Consider the following 20,789-nt stretch of genomic DNA (forward strand, 5'->3'; position numbering starts at 1 on the left):
GCCCCCGACGTCGCCCGAGTTAGGCGCCGCCTCCTCCTCCTTCTCCCCGGGCAGGATGCAGAGGCAGCGGCGGCGGCTGGTGGCTGTGCTGCTGCTGCTGCTGCTCGCGGCCGGCAGCCTGTGGCGCGCGGCGGATAGAGGAGGCGCATGAGGCGGCTCTCGCCCACCCTGCCTCCTACCGGCGGGTGCAGGTAAACGGGGGCGAGGGCGGGAAACGAGGCGGCTCTTCGGGACGCTCGCCAGGCAGGCAGGCAGACCGCGGCTTCTCAGCAATGCCTCTCGCGGCTCTCTTAGGATGCATACGGTAGAGCGACCGAAGCGTTGTATAATCCCGCGCCCCCCCATTTGGCGATGCGCCCTCCCGACTCTCCCGCTTCGAAGAGTTGGGGTGACCGTTCCAAGCGGACTCGGGTAGGGGGGTCCCACTTCACGCAGCGAGATTTACTTTCCCGACATGTTTAGGATCGGGCTGTGGAAAGGGGGTGGGGGTGGGGGAGATTGTCGGTTTGGCTTAAGAATAAATCTGTCTATACTTGTCTATGCTTGCCTATGCACACCGCACGTGCAGGACGATCCCCGTCGTTGGTGCATGTTTAAACCAGTCCATTAAACTCCCTTTTATTCCCCTGTCCAGCAATTCAACAGAGATGCTGATTTAAGATGCCATCCCGCTCGGCGCAACTTCTTCCTTTTTCTCTTCCGCCGCACCACTTGCTTGGACGCCTCTCTGCTGTTTGGGGCTGGAAGGTCTTCATGGCCCAACCTCCCTCCTTTGATCTTTGTAGCTGTTTTGCATTTTGCAACGAAGAAATAAATAAATAAACCTTAAAATAGACCAGATCTTTGAAGTGAAGTGGGTAACTCATGCCTAGCGGCTCGTTTGTTTTGTTCTTAAAGCTCTGTAGCATCCTCGTGGCTGGAGACTATTTTTTAAATTATTATTTTTAAAAAAGCAACCACCCTGTTCTGTTCTTGCCTCAGCCTTCTCAGCTGACTTGGAGAACTTCACACGGTTGCCTTCAGTTTTTGTCTCATTCTTTTGACCTCTTTGCTGTTCCTGAAGTCTCCTGCCAATTTCCCTGCATGGATATTACATGTGCATTGGAAAAGATGTGAAGCTTCTTGCATGGGCTTAGCCAAGGGTGGGGGGCAGGGAGGGGCAGCTGCCACCCTCAAATCAATAAACAAGAATAAAAATACATAGCAAACTGATGTTCTGCCCCCCCCCACAAAATGCCTGCCTCCCCGCAACAAAAATCCTGGCTACACCCATGCCTTCGTGTGTAACGAATGCATGTGCCAGTATTGACATTTTTACAGCTGCCAGAATGGGCACAAGTTTGCTGCATGTGATGGTGAATGTATCTGTCCTATCCCCGACCCCCCCCCCGCTCCCCAGAAGTGATATTCATGTATGAAAATTATCAGCAGTGTCATCCTGAGAGGTGCCAAGGGAATGCAAATCTAGTCCAGCTGGAGAAGCCAGGTGCAATAATTTCACCCAGTCTAGTTCAGTGGTGGGATTTAATTTCCAGACAGAAATGTGATAGTGATCTTGCGTGCATGTGGGTGTGTTTGTGCTGCTCTCATTGCCAGGAGTAGCAGGTGGCCAGGTGATGGCTTGCTGGCTTCCCCTTCTGTTGCTAGCCTGCACTTTTGTGTTTGCATATCTGTGCACCAAATACATTTCCCTTCCATAGAACATGGTAGCCATATGCTCCCGTCTTAACTTGTGCCTGGCTCATCCAGTTTCTCAGCAGCTATATATTTCCATCTCCTTTCTTTCTTTTAAGGCTGATTCACAGCACTTCTGTTTAAACCATCCTGTTTGGGGAGAAATATTTGTTAAGCTGATTGGGTGTGGTGGGGAATCGTTGAAGAGTGAAAGGAAATTTGTTAAAGGCAAACCGATAAATCTGAGACAGTAGATAGTTAAAACAATACATAGTTATTCTATAATGAAAGTATGTGTGATGAGATGATAGAGCATAGTGGCTTCTAGAATTAGGAAAACATTTGTTGCATCTTGTTATAATATATTATTAAAATAATATATTATTAAAATACTCTATATAAAGTCCCTTGCTTTCATTTTTGAGCGGGATGGAATTCCCTAACTCAGATTTCTCTCCCTCAGCAAATTCTTTAAATTCAGTGCTTAAAAAAAATATACATTGTTTGTTTTTTTAAAAATCTTTCTGGTGCTTTCTCTTCCTTTACCGACTTAAAACAGATTCATGCATTTATATGGTTCTCATACTATAGTTTCATTTGGTATTTTTGCCATGCTCTGAACATCTTGTCCTGTGGATATAAAAACTACAGTTCCAAGGATGTAAAAAGTTCAGTTCTGAGGAGTGGGGCCTTTTCCGTTTCTGAGAATCTTGCCAACCAGGTCTGCATACACACTATACATTTAAAGCGCATGACTCTCCCCAAAGAATCTTGGGAACTGTAGATTGTTGATACTTCTGAGAATTATCAGGACACCCCTTAAAGAACAGCAATTCCCAGCGCTCTTAACAAACTACACTTCCTAGAATTATTTGGGGGAATTCACGTGCAAATGTGCTTTAAATGTATGGTGTCTACACAGCCCAGGTTCTCTGGTGACATTCCTATTTAGGAAGGACTTTTGGGGGAATGAACTTGGCTCTTTGTTTGGCTTAATGGTAGACTTTTTGGTGGTGTTGTTTTCAACATCATTTTTAACTGTAATCATGTGTTTTTGAAAATGATATATGTCCCAAGAGTCTATTCGCTCAGAGGGAAGTGTATGTCTCCTAATTTTTAACAAATTATGAAGACCTGATCTCATAAACATAATGGAAGTATTTCTCAAATAGGTTTGGGAGCACAGTGCCATCACTTTGCTGGTGATGCACAGCTCTACTTCTCCATGAATCAGGAGAGCCTGTGGAAGCTCTGGACCATTGGTGGACTAGATAAAGGTCAATAAACTGTGTTTGATGACTGGGAAGCTCTGTGGGTTGGTGGTTCCTGTGCGTGGAAGATAGGGTAGTTGCTTGTTCTGGAAGGAACTGCACTCTCTCTAAAGGAGCAGGGACATAGCCTGGGAGTACTTCTGTATACATCTTTCTCATTAGAGGCCCAAGTAATCTCAGTGGCTTTTATTAGCTTTAACTAGTATGCTACCTACATCCATTCCTGGATGAGGATAACTTGGCCACTATAGTCCATGCATTGATTACCTAGAGACTAGATTCCTGCAACACACTTTATGAGTAGCTGCCCTTGGGCCTGGTGCAGAATGTGGTGGTTAGACTGCCGATGGGGGCAAATAGCTGGTAGCATGTAGCACCTTTGCTACAAGGTCTTTGCTAGCTGCCCATACCTTGCTGTGCCACGTCCAAGGTTCTTGAGTTGATCTACAGAGCCCTGAACAACTTGGGTCCAGGATACCTTATGTACCACCCGAGCCCTTCTGTTCCAGTCTGATCACCGAGATCATCCAGAGGAGCACTGTTAGTTGCTCTCTGTGCCACAAAGTCTGGACTGGCCTCATCTAGAAGTCAGGAGTTGAGTGTCACTGCAGAACACTCTTCCAGCAGAGATTTGGAAGGCATCCTCATTTTTGACTTTCAGGCATTCTTGAGGACTTTTTTTTAATGGCAACAGGCCTATGCAGTTGTTTAAAATGACTCTGGAGCAGCCAGCCATTTTAATGATTGCTTCGTATTACTCTTGAATGTTTTGACATTGTTGCGCACCATCTTGACGTTTTGCAAAAGTGCAATATAGAAATGCCTTGATAAATAAATGCAGAAGTAAATGGGCGACATTTTTCATGTTCAGCTTTAATACAGAACGTGATACATGTAGACCTTGCCTGCATTATCAGCATTTTTATAAAAATGTACAGTTTATTTCTCTCCTGTCTCTGCCCACTTTTAAGCTAGTGGCCATCTATGGAAAACTGTGCAGGCAGATTTCTATCCATTTGCTCAGAGGTAAACCTGCTGCTTCTGCTAACGTCCTGGCCAATGTGTGCAATGACTGCCAAACACTTTGCACTGTACTAATATTATTTGATGTAGTTTTGTATCATGTTAAGACTACTTTATAGTTGGATTTTTGCTATTTTGCATTGCCTCCCCCTCCTTTAAATGTGCCCATAGAGCCCCTGTCCCAATTTCATGTGGCCCTCTGGATGCTGTGGGTAGTGTTAGAAACTCAGATATATAAGCTAGACACCAAATGGCTCCTTAAACCAGGGTTACAGTTGCCAAAACAGAATCCCTAGTTGCCATTTTGGGGCAAGATGCCTCCAAAGTTGTATTTTTCAATACAATTTTTTTTGGTTCCTGAAATTCATTCTGATTGTACAGGTAAGATATCACAGATAGAATTCTACAGGATGTGTTGATAGTATGTGAAAACAGTCCATATCCAAGCATTGCACCTCCAGATGGTGAAGACACCAGATCCCACCCTGTGGCCCATGCATCTTCACTTGGTCTCAAGTGGCTGATAACCAGGTGCAAATTGCGCCTGGCAAATATCGAATGCTGGCTGTGGGCACACAACTCTTGCTCTCTGGACTATCCTTCTGAGAACTGCTGCCTCTTCTCTGTTTGTGAGAGAGATAGAGAGAGATATAGAGGAGAAATGGTTGCTACAGGGTGAGCCAGTATTGTGGTGAGCTGTGTGGTTGGGGTGGATCCAGGAGAGAGAGAGAGAGAGAGAGAGATGGAGGCTGGGAGGGAGAAAACCAGAAATGGATGGAGCTGAAACAGATGAAGTAATGGGAGGTGTTATCTCTCTACAAGCAGCCACTTTGATCTGTGTTAATGGAAGGGGCAGGGGAGCCAAGATGGACATAGATCACAGCATTTCTGGCTATGGGATTCTTGTGTCCTTCCTGCCCAGTTATCTTCTTTTTGTGCTTGCTTGAAGCCAGTTGAAGACAAGAGGCAAGGAGGACCTGTCTGCTCCACAGAAGGAGAGAAGGCCTCTAAACACCTTGCCAAGCTGAGCAGTTGCACCATTTCCCGATACACAAGTGAAGAGGTGAGCAGAATAATTTCAGAATTGCTGCTAGGGCTGATAAGGTATGGAGGATAAAATTCCTCCTGCGCTATCATTACTTTGCCTCTGCCTCAAGTGATGTGAACCGTGCAGCTGATTACAATTCTGAATGTGTGAACCAGGACTCCAAAACAGGCATGGAAAAGAGGCAAGCAATGCGTGAGAGTATTTGCAGAAGCAGGCTAAAAACCTATCTCCAAAAAAATATATAAAAAGAAAATAAACCATCAACGCTTTCCTATAATTGCTCATGTTCTAAGCAGGAGACAAAAAAAGTGTGTGTGTGTGTGTGTGTGTGTAGAAAATTGTAGGACTCTTTATGTCCTGTCGCTTCTCTGGTAAAAATGCCAAAATATTTAATCAGTTGGAATTAGCAGGCTCACTATGTTGCTGGGTGAATCTTCACCAGAATTGTTAATTACTAGCAATGGCCCCTGGGGCAGGGACATCACTGTCCGACTTCATATAATTCACAAGCCTGACTGTTGCAGGGCTTTGGATAACTGTCATTGTGAAATGAACATGAGGGCAGATGTAGTCAAATGATGGATTGTCTGGGGGTTAGCACTTTACACCATTATTCTGCTTGCTGCTCAAGATACGGTATGTCTCAAGCCCTGCACAGATGGTAAAACAGTATAAAATGTATGTATGCACTGGGGAGGGGGACAGAGTGGGAGACTTTTGGTTCCACTCCTATCTCTACATATTAATAGGGATGCTATTATTATTTTATATATAAGGAAGCTGCTCAGAGTGGCTGGGGAAACCCAGTCAGATGGGCGGGGTATAAATAATAAAAATTGTTATCATGGAATGGTCGCTTTGTTAGCGATTGAATCCCAGCCTTTCGGTGTGATTGGAATTGCTGAAAAGGGTACAACCACAACCTGGAATTTCAAGCACAGTGGTGTAAAGGGAATCTTGGAAAGCCATCCCACCTGGGCTGCTAGAGGAGGTTGAATTCTCTCAACAGCATCTGCCACCCCAGTTCCACCAGTCCTCCAGTTAGATTTACAGTACCCAGTCTGAGATTGTATCCAAAACCTGGTAAATGTTACCATGTATCTATAATGATACACAATAGTGCGTTGAATAATTCATTGATAGAGAACCAAATTCAGTGCTGTGTTGTTAATATTTAATTCCACTTTAGTTCATGGGATAATAAAAATCTAATCAGGAAACAATGGAATGGTTTGGAAGTTTTGATGGATACTTCAATACATGATTCATCCACAGAAGGTAATATATTCATTCGCATTAAAAAGTCAGTGGCGGCAAGTACACTTTTAATTAGCCTGGCAACATCAAAGAATAATCACAGTACTTTTAATCTAGCTGTGAACAGGATGGATTTTTTTTAAAGCACCAACTATAATTGCTGCTTTAAATAAAGCCCATCAATTATGTAATTCATCTTTTTTTTTAAAAAAAGAAAGAAATGCCGTTCATGCCATAAATTTAAGAATCTTAGCAGACAGGCAGGCTTTAGGACTCTGGGGTACGATTCTAAACTTGTATGTTGATAAAATTCCTACTGGATTTTCACTTCAGTGAAAAGGAGACTCATCATGTGACCTTAAAGCTGAACTGGCAGCAGTCAAAGAATTGCAGGTTTTCCCAGCATAGAGACGGAGGACTCAGCTTAAAAAAAAGCGTTTTATATGTGTTGTATATGTGATATAACGTTGTGACACCAGGCGGCGCTGTGGAAAGGAGTCCCGTCTTTCCCAACTGGATTTCCCTGTATGAGTTCACAACATGTTTAACTGAAACACATCTTTGATGTGTCTAGATCCAGCCGGAGTGGTGGGTAAAGCTGTGCAGTTTAGCTTTCTGCCACTCCTTAACCCTTTGAAGACACAGAAATTCTTCCAAAAAAAGGTGGAAATCTGGGAATTCTGGACAGCAAGCAGGTGGTGTGATCAGAACAGGCTGGACCTTTCCCCAGGGGTAGCAGTACCTTAGCCAGTGGGGAAAAGACCAATTTATGCAAAAAGTGATAGTATCATAGCTGGCATCCTATAAGTGGAGTTTGTTGAGAGCAGCTGGTTCTATCATGAAGTGGCTCAGGCAGAAAATGGGAAGGCAAAGGGCAAGGGGGGCAGTTTAATTCAATTAATTTATTTTTGCCATTAGGCTGAGGCACTTGTGGATAATGGGAAGGTGGAACCTAGGTCGGGCTTGGGCAGTCAGTCTCTCTTCAATGGTTTCTCTTACCAAACTGAAACATGATGATTTCCACCCTACATCTCAACCAGGGTCGCCCTGTTTCATCCGAGACAGGACTTTATCTAAGGTCCAAAACAGGGTAGAATTCATCTGGGGTGTTCTGCATTGAAAATTACTTCACTGGCCTTCTATGATATTTAAATCCTAAATTTGCATCCCTACATATCATTTCTATGAAGTTTAGCATCTATGCCCTGGTTAGTTTTAAGTTTCCTTCAATGCCTTGGGTTGTGTGGGAATTCCATCCAGATCTGGCCAAGGCAAAACTCACAGTAGATCATAATGGAGTGGTTTAGGGCCCCAGTACTGACTTGTGGGGAATAACGATTATTGTCCTGTAGCCTGAGAGTCTTGGACCGTTTTGAACTGCAGTCTTCCTCTTGAAGAGCATAAACACTGAGCAGCTGGCTTCTAAAGGCAACTGCTATGAATCATCCTCCTCAATTGGCCTTAACTACTCAACAGTGTTCTCTGCTCTGAGCATGACCTCTGCTTGGAAAAAACCATTAAAGTATTCCCAATTCGCAAAGTGGAGTGCAGTATACACCTCTGTGAGTGTGATTATCTAAACTCTGATAACCAAAGCTCTATAACTCCCATATTTGAAGAAGTCGGTATGATAATGAGCAGACGCCAACAAGGTTTTATTTTTTTTCTTTTTGGTCTCCATCATGGAGTTTTAAATAACTGCATCAAGTCTCTGCTGCAAAGCTGTGTTTAAATTACAGTGGCACCTCAGGTTACGAACAGTCCTGCTTACCAATGCTTCGGGTTATGAACTCCACAAACCTGGAAGTAGATGTCCTGGGTTGCGAACTTTGTCCTGGGATATGAACACAATTCGCTTTTGGGGCTGCGGGAGGCCTATGTAGGGAATGCACGTCTTGGGTTAAGAATGTTTCGGGTTAAGAACGGACTTCTGGAACGAATTAAGTTCGTAACCTGAGGTAGCACTGTATGCCTTAGCTCCTTCCTGTACCACAAATGCTGAACAGACTGCTGGTCACTTGGATTGGGGCACCTGCTTGTGCCAGAGATGGGTAACAAAAAGGATCATGAGTTGAAATCACTGCTTCCTGGAATCCAAATCTCCAATATCCTTCTCTATTCACGTAGGGTATTCTGGCACAATGTTAGCAGTGAGCTGTTCCAGGTGGGCAGCAGAGGGAGAGATCCTGGCTTGTATATGCATCCTTGACCCCTCTTCCAGAGCCTAATCTGCATTCCCAAACTCCGGAGCTCCCATCTTTCTTAATTGTACTGGATGCTATTTCTCTTTGACCTCTTGTTAGAGAATTGGAATCATTTTAATTATTTTTGTATTGGAATAATGACGTTTAAGATGCAATAAAACCATGTATTTTACTGGGTGAAATGCAGTCTTTGCTCTTGATTTGCATTAAGACAAAGGTAACAATGTTAGAAGCTGAGATATAAAAGCTAGGAGCTAAAAGGCACCTTAAATCTGGGTTATGGGCACAACAACACGCTTTCCCCCAGAACAAGAATACAAAGCTGAAAATGAATGAGCTGCAGCTAAAATGTTATGTTCATTTTTCACATGATCTAATCCTTCTCCTGCCCACCCCCTTAATATTCTTAAGAGAATCTCTTCTCCAGTCTTCAGAGAGTAGCTGGAAGTGGGGAGGCTGAAAAAGGTCTCCTTTTCTTCCACTCTGCAGTTTTAATGTGAAATTTTAGGTGCAGTACTATGCCCAGAGCTCAGAAACTGCTCACACTAATGAAATTTCCTGTCACAAAATTCAGCTAGAACAATGGGAATTGATTACACTGAAAGGTAATCTTAAGATAATAATAAACAATACAAAATATGCATATCACAATTATTGTATATAGGATATCACTTTAATTAAGATACTAAGTAGGTTTATTAATGCACACATGTTAATGTTATTCATAATAAATTTAATATTTATTTAATTTAAAAAGAAAAATGCACCTTTCTTTCACAACAAAAAATTGCCAACAAAAATTTAAAAATACGTATTTTTAAAGAGGCATCTTTGAAACTTAAGCTATTTAAACTTTAATGGAGGTGGGGATGGGCAAAATGATTTCCTGTGGGAAACTGATATTTCATGAAGTTACAGTTCCAACTTTTAGGGATTTAGTGGTAAGTTTTGTTTTTCAATCCCCGCCCCCTAAAAAGCACTGCAGGGAGAGGTGAAATGTAGTTATAGCCTCTCAGTGAACAATGCATAATAATGCATTTCTGCTATAATTACACATTCAGGCCTGATGACTCATTTCCTCAAAGAAAAGCCTCACAAATATTAACAGTATTCATGCTTCTCAATGTGCTTTTACTTCACAGAGAGGCTAAACATCTTTCCCTTTCCAACTCATAGAATAATTTTGAATAAACAAGGAAACAGAATATCAGAAGATATGGAAGAGCTCTCGGGTGAACAATGTCCTTAAGCATTTCAGCTCACTAAAGACTTCTGTCTGAAAGGAACGAGCTGCTGATAATTAATCAGTATCATCTTGTCCCTGAAACCACTAGGCACTGTATAAAAATAAGATGAGCTCCAATAAGTGGCTTAAAAATTCAAACTGAGATGAGTTCTACCAGAAGGCTTGTTTAAGACATGGGTCACTTGAATGCCCTTCAACCTTACTTCCAATTCTCTACCCTTGTTACCACATTAAAGTGATAGGGGGAACACCAAGGGAAATGGTCTGCAAGTAAGCAACAGAGAGAACAAATTTTGGTTTAACTGAGAAGGTGGTTCCTGTAGAGCAGCAGTTTCAGGGAGGGCTACTAGCAAGCCTTCTCAACCCACTTGCAAGCAGTGGCATCGCAAGGGGGATGGGGGGGTGGTTCGCCTCGGGTGCCATGTCTGGGGGGGTGACAAAAAGGCACCCAGCGGGGTGCTCACTCCACCACCCCTGGGCGCGGCGGCGCGAGCAGCCACCACGCTGCCGCAGCCACATGTGGTGACGGAGGGATCCCACCACCGTCTGTACGGCGCTCGGGCAGCACCGGCGGCAAACCACTATGTACAATGCATACGTGGTGTCACATGCATGCGCTGTATGCAGCGACGCCGCACATGCGCTGTACATATCAGTTTGCCGCCGCCGCCTGAGCACCATACAGACGGCGGTGGGATTCCCTCCATCGCCGCTACAGCCGCAAGTGGAGGATCCTACCACCGTCCGTATGGCACTCATGCAGCGCCGGCGGCAAACCACTATGTACAACGCAAGTGCGGTGTTGCACACATGTGCTGTACGTAGCGACACCGCACATGTGCCCTACGTAGCAACGCCATGCATGCATCGTATGTAGCGACGCCTTCATGCATTGTACGTAGTGGCGCAACGCATGTGCAGCCGGCGGTTTGCCCTGCCCCGGGTGTTGGTTAGCCTTCGTTCACCCCTGCTTGCCGGTTTGCTGGAGGCAAGTGCCCCATGCCATTTGACCTTGTCAGATGCTGTTCAGAAGCACACAGTCCTGCCCCAAGTTCTCCGGTGGGGAAGATCTCTTACACTGTTCTGAGCTTTGGAAACATTAGAAGGTTCTGCCTGCTCCAAAGTGTAATGTGACAGAGACATCCAAACTCCATGCCACCCTCTTGTGCCAGAAATTTGCCCTGCTTTTTTCTGCTGCAGAGAGCCCTGCCTGATATGAGAAACCAGTTTCCTCCCTTTCTTGAGTCTTCTGTCATGTACTGAGAGGCAAGGGGAGGAAGAATATTGACTAGCTGCTGAGCTAAGCCAAAATTACTCTACTTGGACAGTAGTGTAGAACAAACTGTGCCAACCTGGTGTCTATTATTATTATTATTATTATTATTATTATTATTATTATTATACTGCCCTACACCCGCAGGTCTCAGGGCAGTTCACAGAATAAAATCAGAATATACTGAATGACAGCCCCAGTTGCATGGTCAGCAATGGTGGGAGCTGGAATTCAACATCTAGAAGCTCGTAGGTTCCCCATTCTCCATAATGCATTAAAAACGTTAAGTTGCTACCTACACTTGACAAGAGGTAGCCAATTTTCAGTTTTGACTGGTCCCAACCATACCAGGGGAGAAGGGTTAAACCTTGCCTCCCCGCACTATGGTCCAAATCTAAATTGGTCCTCCTGCAGTTGCTTTAAAAAAGTATCTTAGAAGAACCAGTTCATGAATATCATGTGTCACATCTGATCTTCAGGGAGGTCCAAGCCACCTAGTTCTGAAGACTGAGTTCTAAGCTTCTGTTGCTTTAATTCTGTGTAGCTTTTGGTCATGCAATCTGTAGTTGAAGAACTTTGTTGTAATTTATATCTGAGATTCTCCAATAATTTTGTCATACTCTCCTTCAGTGCCTTTCGTCAATTGCCCTTCATCGCAATCTGCAGTTGATCAGGATCAACTGAGGCTTCCCACACTTCCCAAAGAGATCTGCCGCCCCTCTTCTGGAAATTCTAGTGTACGCTCTTGGATCAAGTTTGTGTTGACTTTGGGCTTTGCTTGAAAACTTCAACCTTCAGCCAAGATAGTATAATGCATTGTTGGCAGAAGCTGGCAATTTTGTAAAGTGGTTTGCAGTTATGCGCTTTCTATTCTTGTTCAAGACATGCATGGATGAAAGGAAAGGGTTCCAAAGCAGTGGAAACAACTCGTTTTATTTACGAACCACTTATGAAGGCTTATTCTTACCGAGCTTGTTGAGATCAATCAGGCTTGGCCACAGGAAAATTTAAGTGGTTTACAATTGCGCTGAATGCGAAAACTGTAGGGCTACCTTTGAAGGAGACTTGGAAACTACAATTAATCGAGAATGCGGCTGCCAGACTGGTGACTGGGAGCCGCCACTGGGACCATATATCACCAGTCCTAAAGGATCTACATTGGCTACCAGTACATTTCCAAGCATAATTCAAAGTGTTGGTGTTGACCTTTAAGGCTCTAAACTACCTTGGTCCTGTATACCTGCAGGAGTGTCTCCATCCCCATCGTTCAGTCTGGAGGTTCAACTCTGAGGGCCTTCTGGCAGTTCCCTTACTACAAAAAGTGAAAATACAGGGAACCAGACAAAAGACTTCAGTCCTACATACTTTTATGGGAATAAGTCCCATTGAAATCAGTGGGATTTGCTTCTAAGCAAACATAATAACAACAACAACAACAACAACAACAACAACAACAACAACAACAACAATAATAATAATAATAGTAATTTATTATTTATACCCCGCCCATCTGGCTGGGTTTCCCCAGCCACTCTGGGCGGCTTCCAACAAAACCCAAAATACAATAACCTATTAAACATTAAAAGCTTCCCTAAACAGGGCTGCCTTCAGATATCTTCTAAAAATTTGGTAGTTATTTTTCTCTTTGACATCTGGTGGGAGGGCGTTCCACGGGGCGGGTGCCACTACTGAGAAGGCCCTCTGCCTGGTTCCCTGTAACTTGGCTTCTCACAGTGAGGGAACCACCAGAAGGCCCTCGGCACTGGACCTCAGTGTCCGGGCAGAACGATGGGGGTGGAAACACTCCTTCAGGTATACTGGACCGAGGCCGTTAATTTTATTTGTATGCTGCCTTTCCATAGTTACCACCATGCTCAAAGCAACTTTACATTAAAAAAACCTAACTACAAGCATAACACAAGCAGTCATAAACAATAAATAAAGCATCAAAAAGCACAACCAAATTGAACAATTTTCACATAAATCATTAGACCTATCAACAAGATACAAAAAGTTATTATCAATAACACACACCCCAGAAACCCCTCACTCCTAAACAATACCCCAGCCCAAGAGTCTTGCAAACTTGCTTAGGGGATCCTTAGCAATCAAATATTTCTGCTGGTTGTGCTTGTTTAAACTGTAACACTAATGGACTATAAAAGCAGCAGTGGAGATAGTACAGGAGTTTTTTAAAAATATGGTTCCAGGCATTCAGTCTGTGGAGGTCTCTGCAAATTAAGACATGATTTATGCTTTAGTGCTTCTGAATAATTCCCGAAAGCCACACCCTCCCCTGTGTTTCTTTATGTATTGTTGGATTCCTTGGAGACGATTGGGTAAACAAGCTTTAGCTTTCCCTGGCCAAAGAAAGGTAGTGGCTTTTTCATGCTTTTGGTTTTTCTAGGGTAAAGCGGCAATTGTAGCCTCGACTTTTTTTAACACTGAAAGAAAGCTCCAGTTAAGTATTTGCAGCCCTGGCACTTTGGCATTTAAACTCCTCAGGCTCCATGAAATAAACTTAAGTTTGCTCAGCTCATTCTTGGAGAATAGATGAAAAGAAGAAACAGCCACATCTTAGTTAGGGACTTCCCCTGCATGCAAACAGACTCTGGTGGACTCAGTCGACAAGACCAGTAGAGGGTCCAACGGTCAAGAAGGCCATTTCTGCACGGGGTGTAAAGGGAAATGAGGGGCAAATAGGGTTTGTCAACCTGGGAAAGTATCCCATCTAAGAGAAGGAAATCTCTGACCCTAAACCTCTGCTGCCTTGCATTTGTGAGAAAAGCTTTGGGAGTAAACCCTGAAGAACCATCCATACCTGCTGCCTTACAGGACATCTTTGGGAGAAGAAAAGGCTAAGGACTAAACACTACACAAATCTGGAGTGGAGTCCCAGAGAGGTCACTTCGGGACTGCAAACGGATGGGAGGAGAGGCAGTGGGAAGTAGCAACTAGGAGAGTTGTCCACACCAGTGTCTTCAAAGCAGCTCATAATCAAACAGTCCAAGTGACTGTACAGGGAAATCCCCACCCAGAAGAGGGCAAGGGTGGAATGGAGGAATCCCTGTTTGTGCACATCCTGATGACATGTGCAGCAGCCCGGAATGGAACCCCCACTTAAGCGGGGACTCCCCTGTTTGTGGCTGGAATGTAGGTATCTTATAGCAGTAGTGTGGAAGCCTGACTTACATAGGGACAACTATGCCACCATAGGAAATGAGCAAAATAGTAGCAAATGGAGACGTTGTGGTCCCTTCCCTTGTAACTTTTCAAAGGGGATTTCTCGCAAGAGCCTGTTCTGCTGCTGTATATCGAGATTGGACCTCTATTCATGGCTGTTCTTCTTTGGAATTTAACTCGGGAACATGTTGTTCAGTGCATGTTTGGTCTGTTTGTTTCTTGAAGGATGGAACATGAGGCTTCCCAGCTAGAAAAGAAACATGTTCATAACGTCTATGAAAGCACAGCTGCCTATTTCAGTGACCTGCAGGGCAAAGCGTGGCCTCGCGTCCGGCAGTTTCTCCTAGAGCAAAAGCCAGGCAGCCTCATTGCTGATATAGGTACGTATATGTTTGTGTGCATGTATGCATGTATGTGTATACAGATAGACAGAGAGCATGAAGAATCCTTATACCGTGGTACCTTGGGTTACATACACTTCAGGTTACATACGCTTCAGGTTACAGACTCCGCTAACCCAGAATTAGTGCTTCAGGTTAAGAACTTTGCTTCAGGATGAGAACAGAAATCATGCTCCGGCGGCGCAGCAGCAGCAGGAGGCCCCATGAGCTAAAGTGGTGCTTCAGGTTAAGAACAGTTTCAGGTTAAGTACGGACCTCCGGAACAAATTAAGTACTTAACCCGAGGTACCACTGTAACTTTAAGAAGATAGGAGGGGATGATTTTACATCCTGTTATGTACACATTACTACTAAGTTTGGATTTGCCATATAGTGGTACCTCAGGTTACATATGCTTCAGGTTACATATGCTTCAGGTTACAGACTCCGCTAATCCAGAAATAGTACCTCGGGTTAAGAACTTTGCTTCAGGATGAGAATAGAAATTGTGCTCTGGCGGCATGGCAGCAGCAGGAGGCCCCATTAGCTAAAGTGGTGCTTCAGGTTAAGAACAGTTTCAGGTTAAGAACAGACCTCCGGAACGAATTAAGTACTTAACCCAAGGTACCACTGTATATCTATTAAATTTCGAGTCCAATAAAAAGGAGGGAGGGGGAGAGACTATATGTTTGTTTATTTATCAACCACAAGCTACATAAACCCCAGCCCTGAGCTCTGATGTGGTGACGAGAGTCCACAATATCTTCATGTTCACTTTGATGAAGGGAACAGCTTGATGCAAGTATTTCTTTTACACACACCACTCTCTGGTGATGTTAATGGATAAATTTCTGTGAGCGTGCCCAGAAACATCAATTAATTTCTGCAGTGGAACAGGTGGGCTGGCCGGCCTGTTGACCAGTAGCCTGGCTGCCTCCTGTTTCTGGTTACCTCCTGGCAATGGTAAGTTTTTTCTTTGCTTTTGAAGCTGGGTGGGCGAAACCATGTGGGGATTCTTGCAAAATCCAGATGGGGTTTGAGGTGAGCCGGGTGGTGTTTGGCCATTCCTTTCTAGGATTAAATTTTGGATGGAAGATGGTTGCTGGTTACTGACCTGGAACACCGCTGCAGTTTCAGAACTGATGGATTGGTGACATAGCAACCAGGAAATCCCAGGCTCGGAGAATGATGAGTAGCTTATACCTGTCCAACCATCCTCCCTGTTAGCTGAGCTGTCTTGTCTTCCACCCCAATACCTCACCCCTACCCAGCACTAAGCAAACTGAACAACTATGAAAACATTTGAAACAGACTGAATATCCCCCAAAGTGCTCTATAAATGCCAAATATTATCATCATATTACTGTGACAATGACTACTACTGTGTGCTGGATTGCAGCCTTCGTTTTTCAATAGTAGAGTATGCTTGAAGTATGCAGGCTTCTGCTTTGAACGTTTGCTTTCTTATTATTTAAGATGCTCCATTGTCATTCTGTAGTGACTGGGAGACAGTTTTTTCGTTAACACTATTAGCAGGTCAGAAAAACTTAGGGCTGTTTTTTAAGGCAATTGGAAGCATTTTATCTGAATTCCTTATAGTAAACTAGTCCCTTTTGCTGCTTCCCTGCATCTCTCCAGCTGAAAATTGGCAGGAATTATTCTTCATCACTCGCCTGCTGACTGCCTGGAGCAGTTTTCAAACTCTTTTTGAAAAGGTTTCTTTGAAGGGTTTTGCATTAGAGTGGTACTTTTTCTTGGCTATGGATTTGAACCTACGCACAAGAAGGAGATATGTTTTGTAGTCACTCCTAAAGCTTAACATATGAGTAGCAGTAATTTTTATGGAAGAATGCTGCAATCCAGCAACAGAGATCTGTGATGGAGGCTTCATGCAGCCTTATTATTGTTAATGTTAATCTGAATGCATAGGATGGACTGGGATGCATCTCTGAGTGCAGATGCTCATCTTCATCCTATCCATCCCAGTTGTAATCCATGACTAGAGGTGGATTAGGGCAGAATGTCATACACATCATATTAAAACCCAGTTATTTGTCCAAGTAGCTTTGAAGGATATTCAGAATGACACTTTTAGTAATGAGACTGCTGTTTACATAGAATGTCACTAGAATGAAGAGAGCTATAGGTAAGGAATTGACTCCAGCTGCTTCTGGGGATAGATGCTGGGTCCCCCTAAAGTTGTAAGTGCAAGGTGGATTGAAGAAGACAGCTTTAGCATTAACATGATGTTAGCAATCTAAACCTATCTTTACTGGCGATTCTTGTAAGAAACGATAACAGTGGTACTTCGGTTTCTGAACATCTCAGTTGTCAAACATTTCAGTTTTCGAATGCCGTAAACCCGGATGTAAATGCCTCTGTTTTCCAACACGCCTCGGAAGTCAAACGTGCCATGCAGCTTCCGCTGAATGCAAGATCCTGAGGCCTAGCTGTTGGCTACTGAGGTTTCGGTTTTCAAACGTTTTGGAACTCAAACAGTCTTCCGGAACGGGTTACGTTTGAAAACCAAGGTACCACTGTATTTGTCTTTTTCAGTGGTCCATATTTATTCTGAGAACACACAGTTTTACTGTGCTCCAATGTCAGCTGAACAATAGAGATTGTTTTGTCCCTCTGTAACCTTGTTTGGTGTTTGTGTGAGTGTGTTTATTTTTATTTTTTAAAGGTTGTGGGACTGGAAAATACCTTGGTGTCAATAGCCAGGTGTATAATCTTGGATGTGATTACTGCGGTTCTTTGGTAGAGATTGCAAGAAACAACGGTTGCGAAGTGATGATCTGTGATAACCTTAATCTTCCTTTCCGGGGCCAGTGCTTCAACGCAATCATTTCTGTGGGAGGTAAGAGAGTCTGGATGTTTGGGGGGGGGGAGAGGAAAAAAGTAAAATATGTTCACTATACAATGTGTGCTTCTGCACTGCTGTTTGCTCACTTTGTCTAGAATATGAAGAATAGTACAGAGCAGGGATAGGGAACCTCAAGTCCAGAGGTGAATATGGCCCCCAGGCCTTTTTATCTGGCCCTTGGACCTCTCCCCAGGCCACACCCCCTGTCTCCAGGCCACAACCCTTACCAGTCCTTTTTCACTCCCAAGTGTTTTTCCCTGGCTGTAATGTGTCCCACTCTGATAATGTCCCACTCTGATAATGGCTCTTCCTTCTGTGGATAGAGGATACTGAAGGGTGCATGAGTTTGCATAGAAACTTAGTTACACTACTTCTCAGGTCTTCCAGTGTTAAAACCACATCGTCTGCAAACACTTTTATTTTATATGTTTGATGATCCACCTTTACCCCTTCTACGTTTTCTCTTACTCTCCTAGCAACTACTTCTAAAATCAGTAGAAACAATAGAAGGGATCTAATCCTTTTTACTGGAAGTGCCATGGATTGAATCTGAAAATTTCTGCAACAGTAAATTATTTTTGCTGACATCTGTGCAATTTCCCCCTCGTACCTGAACAGCACAGAATAATTCATTTTGTTTTGGGGAGCAGTGAAGAGAGAGGCTTTGGCTTGATATACTAGCAAGGGAAAGAGATCATGTTCCTGGGTGTGTTGCAGATAAACATGGCTGGTTGGTGTGTCACTAACATAGGTTGAGGATCAAGCCTTGTGACACAGCAGCCAAGAACCTGTGCCTAGACTAGATGGTTGGATGTTTTTCAGACCACTCCCCATGCTCCTTCTAGCCTTGCATGAGATAGAGCCTACAAGGGCAAGAGTACAAGATGCTAGGCTTTTAACATCATATCTAAAGCATTTGTTTAAATTCAGCATTATAGAAATTATTCATTAGGTGCAAAAATAATGTGAAAATTGTAATCTCACTTGTAAAGTTGCATTGACACACAGTATTTTAATATTTTTAGCACAGAGCCCCCACATCCACAAATGTTAAAATATCATTTTGCTTCTCTCCCCAGTGATCCACCATTTCTCCACACAACAAAGACGAATCAAAGCAATAAAAGAAATGGCCAGGGTGCTGGTACCTGGAGGCCAGATGATGATTTACGTGTGGGCCATGGAACAAAAGAATCGGCATTTTGAGAAGCAAGATGTGTTTGTTCCATGGAACAAAGCCCTCTGCTCCCGGTTGCTTTCTGAACGCAGCAAGGATGCATGTAAGAGGGAGCTTGCAGCTCATACCGTAACATCTCAGACCGTGCCCCCGGACCAACTAATGGGTTCCAACTACAGCTACCCTGTTACCCTTGACCAGAAACATCCCCAGAGGACTGGCAGCTGCTTAGCTGAAGCCTGTTGTGTGAAAATCTCTGAAGAGGAAGAGAAACGAGTTTACAGTGCTCTTGGGAGATCTTTTCGTTCCTGGTTTTCCTCCAGATCACTGGACGAGTCTGCCTTGGGGAAGCAGAATGAGAAGATGCAGCCTTTGAAGAGCACAGCTGGATGGACAAACAACGCCGTCTCTGTTCAGCCATCAAGGCACTGCAGTGTAGATTTAGGCTGTCGAGGACCATTGCTGAAAGAGCAGCAACTAAATAGTTATGATGAAGTGTTTGTGAAGCATATGGCGTGCAAAAGATTGGAATGGCTGGCGGCCTCAAGATCACTGAGAGATTTCAATGGTGAGCCACCTGCTTTAGTCCAAAGCAAAAATGGGGAAATGTCATTCCTGGATAGCTCTGTGGAAAACGTAAACAACGGCTATATCCCGCCAGGCAATAGTCATTCTTTTGCGGGCAAACACTTTAAAAGGACTTCATCGGCGAGCTCCAGTGAGTCTATTGTAGATGCGGCTGTGGCTGTGGGAGACCGAGTTGCTTGTGGTCAGGATACAAAAGCCTTCATGCGCTATTACCATGTTTTTCGGGAAGGGGAGCTGTGCTCTCTACTTGAGGATAATGTGCCTGAGGTTCACATAATAAGTTCAAGCTATGATCATGGTAACTGGTGCATTATTGTGAAGAAAGCAGGTGAACAACAGCATGCGTAGTTCTGGAAATCAAGGGCTTCAGATATTGCTTCCTGTGGAATTTTAGATACTCCCCCCCATCTGATCTCCCATTCTGTGTGTGTGGGAACAAATGTGTGGATAAGGATGTCATTGTGAAAAAGGGTACTTGACATTTTGCTGAAATGCAGGCCTTCTGCAAACACCCATCATAGTTTTATATTGCTTTTAGGAAATCTGTTTTGCGTTTTTAAGAACATTTTATAAATAAAGCCTTTTGTAAGATGAGGAACGAGGCATTTTTTTTAGTTACCCAAAAATGAATGAATGAATGAATGAATGAATGAATGTTCACCCAATGAAAAGATCAACCCTTAGCCTATTGGCACTGAAATATGTTGCATGCATTTTACTTGCTGGACTTTTGCTTAGAGGAGCACACACCTCGTATCTGAAGGCCTTTGCTTTTTATGTTGCTTTACTGCCCCCCCCCTTTTTAATGTTGCTATCCAAATAGACTGTACATACATAGGATACTTTTTCACTGTAGCGAAAAGGACACTGTAAAACAAGGGTTTCAGGTGCTGTTTCCTATGGGATCTTAGAGACACGTGAGGTGAGAGCCAGGGATGAACTGAAAAATCAAGACAACAAGAGGGATAAAAGAGATGTAAAAAGAGTCCGAGAAAATCAAACATGACCCATAGAAGGAGTGTCTTTCTGGGTGTCCTTCACTGTTTCCTGAAGTGATGCATATATAAACTGAGGCTATAGGCTGTGCTCGTTATATTCACTCAAGTAACGATGATGGAAACAGCCTAAGGGGCCTGTTTTGCGACTTGGACCCAAGCTGATTTCCCCCTAAACATTTTTTGCTACATTCAGACATAACATAAAACCATGGTTTTGTGTTACGTGAATGAGTCTTATTTTAGGTGTGTCCACAAAGGGATGAACAAACAGGTTTACTTTCATTTTCAACTAACTGTGGTTTCTTGTTATGTATGAACCGAAATAAATTGTAGTTAGGATTAACTATGGTTTTATGGAAGCACCCAACTTTAAGCTATGGTTTCTGATTCTGGGTTGTTTCTCTAATCCAGAGTTGGATAATCTTTGGCTCTCCAGATGTTGTTCTTTACCTCCCATCAGCCCCGAACCAGCATGACCAATGATGATATGATAGAAACTGTAGTTCAGCAACATATGGTAGGCCACAGGTTCCCTGTCTCTACTCAGAGCCATAGGTAAGCCTAACCACAGTTTCTGGTTCATACATAATGAACTAGGGCT

The 20,789-nt window shown here is 43.6% G+C and overlaps 1 protein-coding gene across 2 annotated transcripts; it reads left to right on the forward strand.

The window, feature by feature from the left end:
• The first annotated feature begins 85 nt into the window (after positions 1–85).
• Positions 86–19,788, forward strand: TRMT9B (tRNA methyltransferase 9B (putative)). Of its 2 annotated transcripts, none has more exons than XM_053403125.1 (4): positions 86–191; positions 14,405–14,559; positions 17,246–17,419; positions 18,505–19,788. In XM_053403125.1, exons 1-4 carry the CDS (start codon positions 148–150, stop codon positions 19,536–19,538), a joined length of 1,407 nt encoding a protein of 468 aa, XP_053259100.1. In that variant the 5' UTR covers positions 86–147; the 3' UTR covers positions 19,539–19,788. The 2 variants fall into 2 exon arrangements, with proteins under 2 accessions (XP_053259100.1, XP_053259099.1); XM_053403124.1 differs by lacking the exon at positions 86–191 and adding an exon at positions 212–411.
• The last annotated feature ends 1,001 nt before the right edge of the window (positions 19,789–20,789 follow it).

This window comes from Podarcis raffonei, chromosome 9 (assembly GCF_027172205.1).
Source record: "Podarcis raffonei isolate rPodRaf1 chromosome 9, rPodRaf1.pri, whole genome shotgun sequence".
Lineage (NCBI taxonomy): Eukaryota > Metazoa > Chordata > Lepidosauria > Squamata > Lacertidae > Podarcis > Podarcis raffonei.